Source organism: Poecilia reticulata, linkage group LG17, assembly GCF_000633615.1.
Source record: "Poecilia reticulata strain Guanapo linkage group LG17, Guppy_female_1.0+MT, whole genome shotgun sequence".
In the NCBI taxonomy this organism is placed as follows: Eukaryota; Metazoa; Chordata; class Actinopteri; order Cyprinodontiformes; family Poeciliidae; genus Poecilia; species Poecilia reticulata.
Window position 1 is genome coordinate 6123263 of NC_024347.1, and position 12712 is coordinate 6135974.

The window sequence follows — 12712 nt, forward strand, 5'->3', positions numbered from 1 at the left end:
CTTGAAAGATAATACAAATAAAAAAATCTTATGTAAAATTGACTATTTTTTTCTTTTTAGCTTTACATCATGTTGTGATGTTATTCCGTCATCAAAACATACCTGGAGTGTTGCCTTGATTCTTTCATACATGTTTGAGAAATCTCCCATGGCAACCAGTGCTGGTAAAAAAGTTGTCAGGGTTAATAGAGGAGCCATGTTGTAATGACTTCCTGAAGGTGGAGCTTCAGAAAGAGTAGAAGTTTCTTAAAGAGACAGAGGCCCAATTTCAAGATGTCATGTTGGGAAGTTCTAAGTCATGTTTGACACACAGCATTTTTATAACAACTGAAGGTAACATGGTTACTTGATTGTGCTAATAGATGGCACTATGTGCCTGGAAAAATACGTACTACTGCCCCTTTAAACATAGATTTGCACATGCATGCAAAAATTTTTCATTATTTTTTGGATATTCTATTAAAATTTGTATAGAGCCTGAATGTTCCAGGCATGTACTAGACACTATGCAAAAGGTTGTAGGATAGGTCATGGGATAAGACCTCTCCTAAAGATGTTACTCTAGAGATGTCTGATATTGAGTGTTTGGATTTGGGAAATAAGCCATGGAAAAACAGGATAGATGGCAGTTTTCTTTTGAAAAAGAAACATCTGGTGTTCCTTTCAATTCACTAGTGCAGAAGACCACACCTATAGTGGAAATGTTTTTCAGATTTTATTTTGTATTTAATCATAATAATTAAAAAAATAATCAAGAAAGTCAGATGAAAGAACATTTCCCTGTTACTCTCAACATTTTACATCAGCTCTAAAAAACCATTACAGTAAAAGAAGTGGACGACGTATTAAAACTCAAACAATAGTTCTGGATTTCCATCACATTTGGACAAAACAAAGAAATAGAAAACATGCTGTTTATTAACATTTAGCTGTAGATTTCGGTGGACTGGTGCCTGAGCAGAGGCTGCAGAGCCAGAGCTCCTGCTCACACGTAGCCTCTGCCTCCTGCAGAGCTGGACGGAGGGTAGCGGGGGCCTTTCCCGGAGGAGCCCCTGTCTGAACACATGCAGCACAGGAAGCCCCCACCAATGATGCACATGCAGGCCGCTCCCCACCCGACGTACAAGGCAGACCCGAATTCATACCTGTGGATGACACAGATCACCGTGACACCTCAAAGCTCACGGTTTTAGACGTCTGCGTACTGAATGATAATAAAAAATGAACAGCACATCCAGTAGCAACAGTTCAGATTAGGCTTTGGACACGGATGGCATTGAGGATTTTATGTAAAGCTTTGCAAGACCCAGCTTTTATTTTGATAGCCTACTTCCAGCTATCGACAAGTGAATTTGTAAACTAGTTAAATATTTAGCTAAGCTCTAAAAGTTTGGTTTAGAGCTAAATATTTAGCTTCAAACTGAAAATTTTGCTTGCTAACTAAATATGTAGTTGGAAGCTAAATATTTTTATTGCTGTTTACTACATGTTTAGTTTGTAAAATAAATATTTAATTTAGAGGTAGTAAAATAAATAAAGTCTAGTTACTAATATAAACTAACGTTACTTAGTTTATATTAGGCTGCAAAAATCATTTTGAGGCCTAACATGACTTTGCCCATATTTTGAGCTTTATTTTTGCCATAACATAACTAATAAAAACTAATATAAGCTTAGTTTACTAACAAACTAAGATTAGATTGACATTAAATCTACAGTTAATCTATCATTAACTATATATTTTCAGATTTTATGCTATCCATCCAACACCTAGAACTACTTATATAACTGATATGAGTAAGTAAACCTCGCTTAGTTTACTAAATATTTCATTTAGAGTTCAATATTTAGTCTAGATCTAAATATTTAGCTTTCTTACTAAATATTTGTGAGCGGAATATTTAGCTTCATTTATTAAAACTCATCCGTTGTGATTAGTAATACCTTCCTAGGAGCTTTGGGGGTAAATGAGTGAGGAGCTCCTTACCTGGAGTTAGTGGGAGTTGATGGGCTGTAGAAGTCCTGGGCTACTCTGTGGCCATACCAGGATGTTCCAAACAGGGCAAGCACACCTGGAAAACCAGCAGCAAGGACAGACGAATCACAACTCGTTCTTCCATAATCCAGGTTCAACTTGCTAAATTATAACGTCAAAAGAATATAAAGTATTTCTCAAAAGTTAAAAGCTAAATGATTCATATTTTTATGAAGTCCCTCCAGGATATTTCAATGTCTTTTTGTGATTTTTGAGGCCTAAAATGACCTTGCACATTTTTTAAGCTTTATTTTTATCATAATGTTTATTTGGTCTTGAAGGACAACATTTTAACATATTTACATGTTTTATGTTAATTAACACTTTCAAAGTTCTTCAAATAAACAGTTACAAGAGATATAACTGGCTGATAGATGAGTGGCTCGTCATCTGTCAGCCAATCAGAGAAGATGTTGGTGTTTTGTTCAGGCTTTCCCCTTCTTCTTGGAAGCGGCTACGTTTGCTGTGTTTTTGGGAAATTACAGTCACCGTTTTTGCATAAAAGTTATGGATTCAAAACGTTGGAATGACATACAACTTTTTCTGAACTGTGTGACGCTGTGAGAGCGCCGGTGGAGCCAGCTGCACAATGTCCAAAAAAAAAAAAAAAAACATCATCCTGCCACCACTTCCTGCTGTCTTCTTCATTGTTTCCACCAGTAGTAACATCCATTATTGATCATGTGACTCGGGATGCGGAAAAAAGGTGTTGCCTTTGCAGTTCTGTGAAACATCTATTTCAGTACCACCGAAAAAATACCTCATCCTAGTGCAACAACTTTTTATTAAAAAACGTGTTGTTCTTTTAATTTGTTTTTTTTTCTCGAAATTGTCATGTTTACATTAAGTCAATTTATTTTCAGAATTTAAATGTGCACAACTTTACGGTTAACATAAACACCGCTACAGAGTCATACCATCTGGTTCCTGATGACTCTATGGTTTTATCCACAGCGGTGGAGAGATTGGAATAAATGAAACTGATTCTGTGATTAATCTGTGATTAATTAAGTGATGGATCTGAGCCAAAATGCTGGCTGCAGTGTTTAACCACTGTTTAATGCATATTTTAAGGGTTACTAGAGAATTTCTAGTTCCATCCATCCATTTTCTTTACATCCTTGTGCCTTGGTGGGGTCGGGAGGGTTGCTGGTGCCCATCTCCAGCTAACATTCCAGGCGAGAGGCGAGGTCACCCTGGACCAGTCTGTCGCAGGGCAACACAGAGACACACAATCATGCACCCACACACCTAGGGGCAATTTGGAGAGGCCAATTAACCTGACAGTCATGTTTTTGGACTGTGGGAGGAAACCGAAGAACCCGGAGAAAACCCATGCATGCACAGGGAGAACATGCAAACTCCATGCAGAAAGACTGGGGCCGGGAATCAAACCCAGAACCTTCTAGCTGCAAGGTAACAGCTCTACCAACTGCGCCACTGTGCAGCCAGAATTTCTAGTTGATTTGTTAAAATGTTTCTTTATGAGAAACTCAAAGAAAACAAATTGTGTCGAGTCTCTCACCAGCTATAATGAAGATCACTCCTCCAGCCAGAGCCACCTTGGACTTCTGCTGTGGTTGTTCTGCCATACAGGTGGTGCACTCCAATCCGACCACCGTCACCATCATGGAAATGAAGCAGAGAAAGATGGCTGCACACATGAGCGCCCGGGTCCCCTGTATGTTCGCTGGAGGCACACATTCAGGACGGAGGCCTTCGATTAGGACATTTTATCCGCAGTAACATTGAAGAATGTTTCAGATCTTCAATCAAATTTTAGTATCAGACAAAATTTTACATATAAACTGTAGATTTCAAATGATAATATTATTTATTAAGGGAAAAGAAAAACAATCCATTCCTCCCTGAAGCAAATAACTGGTTGTGTCGTCGTTTTTGGGAACATCCGCCATACAGGGCTTCTGACTTGCAGGTCTTTTCCATCACTTTGGAAAATAAAACAATACTTTGGAGTATAGTTTTAATTTAGTCACATTATAAATTATTACCTCCCATTGGCCATCAGATTGCTCAAAACCATTAATCCTTCATTCAGATAATTTGAAAATATAAGTTCCATACTTTTACTGACGGTCTTAACAATTTAATATTGTTTTTATTGGTGTCTCATGTATATAGCACTACATTCTTGAAATAATCTACAAGTAACATATCAGCCTCATAAAGGAGATTTTTTAAGTAAATAATTATTTAACATGGATGAAAAATTACAAAAAAAATTATTAATTATTAATAAAAATTATTATTAATAAAAATTATTATTATATCTACAGTTTCCCTGAGGGAAAATCCCAAAGGGATTAATAAAGTTTCTATCTATCTATCTATCTATCTATCTATCTATCTATCTATCTATCTATCTATCTATCTATCTATCTATCTATCTATCTATCTATCTATCTATCTNCTATCTATCTATCTATCTATCTATCTATCTATCTATCTATCTATCTATCTATCTATCTATCTATCTATCTATCTATCTATCTATCTATCTATCTAGTTCCACCAGCAGATTATTTGACTAAAATCATGGCAAAAATATCTTGTTATAAGTGATATACATATCATTTGTTTTGTCTTATTTCAAGTGTACTAAAATATTTGCACTGGATCTCGGTAAGAGTTTGTTTTTGCAGTGCGTTTCAGTGGAGGGTTTCTGTGATCAGAGAGCTGCTGGTATCTGAGAAACACGTCCCGGCTTGTCAGAGGTCCTGAAGATGTCAGAATGTCTCTGATGTTCAGTAGGACGTCTTTCATGATGTTATAACCTGTATGTATTCCAAAATGAGGCATAAATCCACCATATTTTCATTTCACATTCCTCCCACAGTCAAACATAATTGTCCAAATTTTGGAATCGGCATAAAACAAAATAGTTTACTTTGCTTTAGAGCTCGCAGTAAAGCAGTCTGACTGAGGAGGGCATCACTAAAACTTACGTGGCAGCTGAAGGAGGGAGTCGTAGATTTTACACTGAATCTGCCCGGTGCTCTGCCACACGCAGCTCTTCCACAGACCCTCATACATGGCCTGAGCTGTGACGATGTTGCCCCCGGCGTACGACGAAGCTTTCCACTCCACCATGGCTGTGCATGCTATTGTCCCAATGAAGCCAAGGAAGGCCAGGGAGAAGCCAAGAAGCTGAACTCCAGAATTTGGCATTTTTTGACCTTTAGCAGGATGAAACAAATGCTGTGAAGTAGAGTGAGAAAGAAGGATTTTAAAGATTGGAACCTGGCTTGATGTTCTTTCCCTGTGGATCACAGAAAAAAAAAAGCAGCAGGTATGCAGCTGTGCATCTACTTGGGAAAAACCTGAAGGAAAAGGGAGGATCCAGGACTCTCACTGCCTTTCATCCAGTGAAGAAGAAAAACGGTGACACTATGTGGACCTGAGCTTCTACTGCAATGAAGGGGGAACTGCTTAAAATCCTTAAACTGGAGGAAAAAAACAGTAAAATATCATTCAGACATAAGTGGGGTTTGCTACATAATCTCCAAAGTCTGTGCAATTATAAAAACATTAATAGAATATAATTAAAATTAAAACCTTAAGATATCACAAACACATCGATCTAATATGCTGAGTAATTTATTTCACATTGTTTTGATGGTTATTGATTACAGATAAATGAAAACACAAAATTCATTTTCTTTGTAGAAGCAAGTATTATATAATCCAAGTTTATATTTTTTTCTGTAAGAATGTTATATCATATTGTGCTCTGCATAAGGAAGACTGATTGGTTCTGCTCTGCAGGTCTGATTTGGTCTTTATAAATCTGAGGAAACAAACGTCACATATGGGGTTCCTCAAGGCTCTGTTCCCAGCCCCTTTTTGTTTACTGTGTATTATCCTCTGCTGATTTCCTCCATACCTCTCTGCATTAAAGCTATAATTCATGTTAAAGGAGCCCAGACCAAGTACTAAGTGGATAATATTGTATTGTTCCTGGACATATTTTCCAGAGGGACTACTATATTAAAATCTTTCAGTCGTATGTAATATTTAGTTTTTCTGAATAACTTAAATTAGCAGTAAAACACATATCTATCAAAATGCTCAAAATTAGGGCTGCAACTTATGATTATTTTACATCATAAGTTTCACTATTTTAACTGAATTATTGACATGAATAGATTTCTTGACGTATTATGATGTAACTTGAAACTATAATCTGACACAGTGAGAAAACCCTGTTCTCTTGAATCTGTTTGCTTTGTTTACTAAACCTCTGTACTTTTTATTTTTTATTTTTTGCTGAAACTAACAGTCCACTTATCCCAGCAGGAACTTTTTGGGATGTTGGTCTGATGAAATCGTGGCAGCACCCGGGCTGCTGTCCAAAGGTTTTTATCTCTCCTAAGTCAGGCTTGTTGTTTGCAGTCTGCGTCAGCTGCTTTGCCGATGCACCCGCACATTTATCTCAGTGCTATGGGATCGCCGTAACACACAGGTATGTTGGAGTTCTTTCGTGTTTTATTGGAAAAGTCTGGTTCTTTTGTGACTGAATAGATGATGAACAGAAATTGTGGCAGTTTAATGTATCCAACAGTCTTTAAATCTGTTATTTTACATTCTTCCTTTTTTGCAGTAACCATGGACAGACAGTTGGGTCAGACTCTCCTGGTTCTACTTCTCTGCCGTATAGGCAACAGTGCCTGTCCCTACAAATGCCAGTGCTTCACTGAGCATCAAGTGCTGTGTGCAGATGAGAGGATGTCGTCTTTACCCAGGGACATCTCCAGACAGGTCAGGGAGGTTATTATAATGACGTCCTCCTTGGTGTACCTTTTTTCCAACTCGCTGATGGAAAGTTCACAGCTCACCAAGCTCATCTTCCTAAACAACGCCCTGAAAAGTATCCACTTGACTGCATTTGAGCATCTGACCGAGCTTCAGGAGCTGGAGCTCAGCGGGAATCCCAATCTGGATCACCTCTACCTGGGAACCTTCTCCAAGCAGGAGAAGCTAAACAAACTGCTGCTCAACTACAACAGACTGGAAACAATACTTCCTGGGTTGTTTGACCCTCTGACACAGCTGGAGGTCCTGCAGATGAAGAGCAACGTGTTGTCAGATCTACCTCCGTTTCTTTTCCGGAACCTCAGCTCGCTGCGCATTCTTGATCTCTCCCAAAACAGAATCCAAAAAGTCACAAGAGAGACCTTTTCTGGCCTGGCCAATTTGGAGATTCTGAAGTTGGGCAACAACCTCATTGGCAACCTCACATCTGACACGTTCCGCAACACCTCACAGCTCACCGAGCTTCACCTAGAGTGGAACAAGATAGTGCAGCTCGACGATGGCGTCTTCTCTGCGATGGCAAACCTGAGTGTGCTGAACCTCCGTGGGAACCGCCTGACAGCCTTCGTCGATAAAGCCTTCGGAGGGGAGCCGACAAATCTGAAGGAGCTGAACCTCAAAGGCAACAGACTGACTGAGTTGTCTCTGGAGAGCCTGAGCTCACTGACAGACCTCACATTGTCGGACAACCAGCTTTCCAGCCTCACAGAAAACCTTTTCAGAAATCTAACCTCCTTGGAGAGCCTGGACCTGTCTGACAACCAGCTCACCTCTCTGCCTGAAGGGATCTTTAAAGACCTGTTGAGCATCGAGGTGATCAACCTCCACAATAACAACCTGACCGAGCTGGACTCCAAACTGTTTCAGGACCAGGTTTTACTTAAGAGGCTCTACCTGTCTGACAACCAGCTGGAAACGCTCCCGCTGGGACTTTTTGATAATTTTATCTTGCGGCCAACGGTGAGGCTTCATGGGAACCCCTGGAGGTGCGAATGCCAGCTGTGGTACCTTCATGACTGGCTAATCCAGAACTTACAGGACGTGGAGCTGTCGGACCTTGTGGCCTGTGAGAGGCCGGACTCTCTGAGAAAACGAACCCTGGTTTCCATCAGAAAGGATCAGTTGGTCTGTCACCGGTCGGCAGAATGGATGCCTGAGCCAAACTCCTGCAGCCTGCAAGTATCAAACAACACCGTGGTCGTTAGGTGCAGCGTGGAAAAGTGCTCTACCATGACGGTTAAAGTGCAGTTTCAAGAGGAAGACGGTGAGGTTAGGGAGCACATTTTGGAAAAAGAGTCTGATAAAGCTCAATGTAGCAATGAGACGCTGAGAGAGAGCACCATTGATTAGCTTCAAGGACTTTGTCCAGTGAGCAAATTCTTTCTTCACACCAGGGGTCGATGATGTTGCCTGACTGTTAGTCAGTACTATAAGCAAATAACTGACTCATTGACTGACAACCAGTATGAAGAAATCCTGCTGGATGACAGAGTGTGGATAAAGCTCTTTTTGTGCAAACTTCAGCCAGTTATTTTTTTATTTAAGGTCCTCCAGTGACTAAAAAGCACGAGTACCGATAAACCAGAAAAACTCTGGCGTGCATATGTATTTACTCAGATGCCCCTAAATAAAATTTAGTGCAACAAAATGTCTTCAGAAGTCACCCAATCAGAAAAGTCCATCTGTGTGTAATTTAATTCTGGGCACACTTGCTCCAATGAGCTAATATCTGAGCTACCTTTTTGCTCAGCGGTTTAGCATTGTTTGGCTAATCTTGAAAACATTTGCTGCGCTTAGTTTCCTAAGTTTATTTTTCCAGAAAATAAACTTGAAATAAAATCTAACCTAAAATTATTTTTTTTGTGAACTTTCAGTTGAATACATTTTGACATCTGTGTTGAAGTTTTGGTTATCAACGTTCACACCAGGGGTCGATGATGTACTTAGACATTTATGTTCATGCTAACTTTTTGTTTTACTTACTACATCTTTTTTTATTCATAGTTTCATAGTACTACAGAGACTGACCGGCCGTCCTGTGGTCATCACTCTGGTCCTGAAGACTCAGATGGACGACAAAAGAGAGCAGGAGGAGGTTCCCCCTTTGCACAGCAAGGCGCACAGATGGCTGCACCTTGAATACAGCACTTACTGGTGGTTAACAAGGGTCAAATGGCAGTCGGTCAATTAGCTCTTCAATGTGATGTGAATGACATCACATTAAACAGGACAAAGACAAGCTGAAGCGGTCACATTTCCAAAGCTCTGATTGGATCGCCTAAACTGAAACTAATTCTCACTCTTCTGAAACTATTGCTTTAGATAACGGGACTAATGTGGGCTGTAAATATTTAATGTTCTAAAGTAGAAATTAGACTATTACAGTCAATTCAAGTTTATTTGCATAGCACATTTCAGCAACCAGGCAGGTCAAAATGCTTTACACATTAAAAACAATAAAACACTTATAACCAATAAGTTATAAGTATGAATGGGTAAACAAAACCACAATTATTGAAGTAAGTGTTATAATTAATATAGTAAACATAGAGAACAATCATGATAACAATCATTGTCTGTAACTGTTTATCCATGCAGGGTCACCAGACGGCTTGTGAAAGTCTCCAGGAGTTCTTAAAGGGGCAGCAATATGTATTTTCCAGGGACATAGTGGCATTTTGTATCATAATCAAGTTTCAAGTTCAGTTGTTATGAAAATGCTGCATATATCAAAAATAAGTTTAAAAAATTGACTGCGATTTAATGCTTTGAAATTTGCCTCTGTCCCTTTAAGAAGCTCCTGCTCTGTCCGACATTCCATCTTCATCACTTAATGTTTTTGTCAATAAGCCTTTAACAACATTCTTAGGAGGACTGGATTGAGAAGTGGTTCCTATGATAAGCTATGGAGACGCGAAGTTCCACCAGGCGTTTGCTAATTGCTGCTGCCGCTAGTCTGAAGGAGCTGGGTGGGGAGGACTGCAGCTCCAAGGAGGAGTTTTATGAGAGCAGGCACCCCTGAATGGTTGCCATGGGAGATTGAAGGATTTCTCAAACATGCGTTAAGAATCACAACAACACTGGTATGTTTTTAATGAAGGAATAACATTATAACATATTGTATAACTCAAAAGTGTTGATTTTACTGAATATTCTTCCTTTTAAGCAAAATAGACGTTACATTCAAGGTTGCCAGTTCATTACATGTCTCTAATGGCAAACATCAGAGTTTGCCATTAGAGACAAACTCTAATGGCAATTTAGAGTGCTCAGATTACCATTAGAGCACTCTAATGGTGGATTGTGGGAGGAAGTATCTGGAGATAACACAAGCATGCAGGGAGAACAAACTCATGTAGAAAGATCCTGGCTGGGATTCAAACCGAAGATCTTCTTACCAAGGCCCGATGCACCTGCCTTTATGCACAGTCACATTCAGTAAATTAGAATATGTGTTCCAAGGAGGCACGTTTATCAGATTAAAAGTATCTTTGAAAATAATATCCCAGAAATAGGTATTAAATATACCATTCAGCTCCTTCAGACTAGCAGCAGCAGCAATTAGCAAACACCTGGTGGAACTGCAAGACTCCATATTTCTATACTTAAAATAATTTTTTTATAGATCTAATGTATTATTGTATGATTGGAGCAAAAAATACTGGAATGGAATCCTATTTCTTGACCTCACTTTTCCAAGGAAAAATTTTAAACCCATTAAAAAAATTTTAATGAGGAATTATTTTAGTTCCTCAGTGCAAATGTGCACTGATATCCATCAATCTGTCCCAGTAAATCCCAAGTAGTCCCACTAAAGTGCATTGCAGTTTGTGGTGGTAGACTGGCAAATGTGAAACAGTTCAAGAGGAATTAATGCTTTCTCAAGAACCAGTACACTAATGGAGTCATCTTTAATCCCCTATCACCTGCCAGTAAGGACCAGTGTCTCCCAGTGCTCAGTGAACAGACAGAGGCAGTGCCTGGGTGCCTCACTGTGAGGGAGGAGGGCAATCTGCTGTGAGATCTCATCTCTTTATCCTGTGCACTGAGATTTTTTTTACAGCAGGACTCCACGCTCTAAACAGATTGAAAAGGAAAGAAACAGAGGGGAGGAGACTTTATCTGTCCAGAACAATACAAAGCACCAGGGTGGGAGCTGGGGGTGGGGTTCCCACAGTGTTCAGACTGACCAGGGAACATAGAGGTGGAGAGGGCAAGCCGCGCTCCTCAGGACAAGGAGTAAAGGTCAGCTGAGGCTCAGTGTCTGGAGGCTGGGGTGGGGGGAGGGGGAAGAACTGTGATCAGAAGATCTGAAATAACTCAAGACAGCGTCCACTTTACCAACTTGTCTAAAAATTAAAAATGCATTAAAGGGGCAGGACTGTGTATTCTCTAGGCACATAGTGACACTTTATAGCTCAATCAAGTTACATCAAATATGACTTAAAAGAAATTTGACTTTGTAATTTAGCGCATGGAATTTGGACGTCTGTCTTTTTTTAAAAGCTCTTGCTCTTTCTAAAACTCTGCCTTCACGGAGTCATCAAAACAATGCTCTTGTATTCACATCATTTTTACAAGTGTTGCTCTGTAGTAGCTCACATAATGAGCTCAGTGGATGTGCAGTTCCACCAGGCGTTTGCTAATACCTGCTGGATAGTCTGCCCACAACTGAGACAATAACGCTGAGAGGGGCAGTTGAGATGGATACGGGCTCTGTGTGGCGGAAGCTTGGAAACTGCAGCTCGGAGGAGGAGCTTCGTCCTTGAAGGCGGGGCTAGGTTCATCCAGATGTTTTACACAGCTGGATGGTTGCCATGAGAGATTACAGGATCTCTCAAACAGGCATGAAAGAATCAAAGCAACATTTAAGGTATTTGTTTGGTGAGGGAATAACATTATAACATGATGTAAAGCTCAAAAAAGTTGATTTTACAGACTGCACCTTTAAGAATATCCAGTGAGACGCTATGATACCGCAGGAATGTGAAGATCCTTTAAGGGGTTTTGGTCAGTACTTTATCAGTTTATCTAAAAACAAGGCGTTAGAGTTAACGCTAAAAGTATTCTTCTTCTCAGCATCATTGAAATAATTTCATTCAGATGTGAAATGATTCCCAAGACCAGATCCTATTGGTAGGTGCTTATTAGCTCCACTCTCTTACCCAATGAGAGGACGACACTCACTCCTCCATGATACAATGATCCAAACATCTCAAGAACACAAACAGGCCATTTTGCTCCCTCAGACTGGGAGCCTTGCTTACAAACAGAGGTCACGATTTCCCCCTCCAGGCGTCCAGACCCCTGGATCTCAGCTGAACTGGGGTTGGTGACCAAATTAAGAACAGCTGACCTGATGTGGGTGTTAAGTGGACGTGGCGATGTCACCATAATGGTAATCTTTCATCGTACTGGTTCGCTGGTCTTTGTCTTGTCCATCCCAATTGGAACACAACAACAGGCTATAAGCTCCTTATCATCACATTACAATTATTGAGGAACAATAGCCTTCAGAAAGAAGAACTATGGCCTTCTGGATCATGCTCTCCAAAAAGCGAGCCCCGTTTTGTTTTGAGCCTCCCAGATGGAGAGGGTTTTATTATGCATACATGCAGGCGGCATTGTCTAGAAGTAGTAGTTCTAGCAGAGAGCGAGTGCAACATTGAGTGGTTTATTTGCCACCAAACATCTGAAATACCTCCCACACTTAAGCTACCAACTGCAGAAGTACTTTCTGAAGAGGCTATTGTTGTGAGACATGAAAATATAGCTGCGCATAAGTATCAGAAATTCCAGCTTAGGGTTTACACCTGCGTTTTTGGTACTTCGCAGAAGCATTCA

At 40.0% G+C, this 12712-nt stretch overlaps 2 protein-coding genes across 2 annotated transcripts; one reads left to right on the top strand and one right to left on the bottom strand.

The window, feature by feature from the left end:
- Nucleotides 1-702: 702 nt before the first annotated feature.
- Nucleotides 703-5370, bottom strand: cldn1 (claudin 1). Its single transcript, XM_008433322.1, has 4 exons — nt 5002-5370; nt 3561-3725; nt 1988-2072; nt 703-1145 (listed from the first exon to the last, which is right to left on the bottom strand). Exons 1-4 carry the CDS (start codon nt 5222-5224, stop codon nt 986-988), a joined length of 633 nt encoding a protein of 210 aa, XP_008431544.1. The 5' UTR covers nt 5225-5370; the 3' UTR covers nt 703-985.
- Nucleotides 5371-6327: 957 nt separating this feature from the next.
- Nucleotides 6328-8701, top strand: zgc:153913 (carboxypeptidase N subunit 2). Its single transcript, XM_008433323.2, has 2 exons — nt 6328-6518; nt 6657-8701. Exon 2 carries the CDS (start codon nt 6662-6664, stop codon nt 8216-8218), a length of 1557 nt encoding a protein of 518 aa, XP_008431545.1. The 5' UTR covers nt 6328-6518; nt 6657-6661; the 3' UTR covers nt 8219-8701.
- The last annotated feature ends 4011 nt before the right edge of the window (nt 8702-12712 follow it).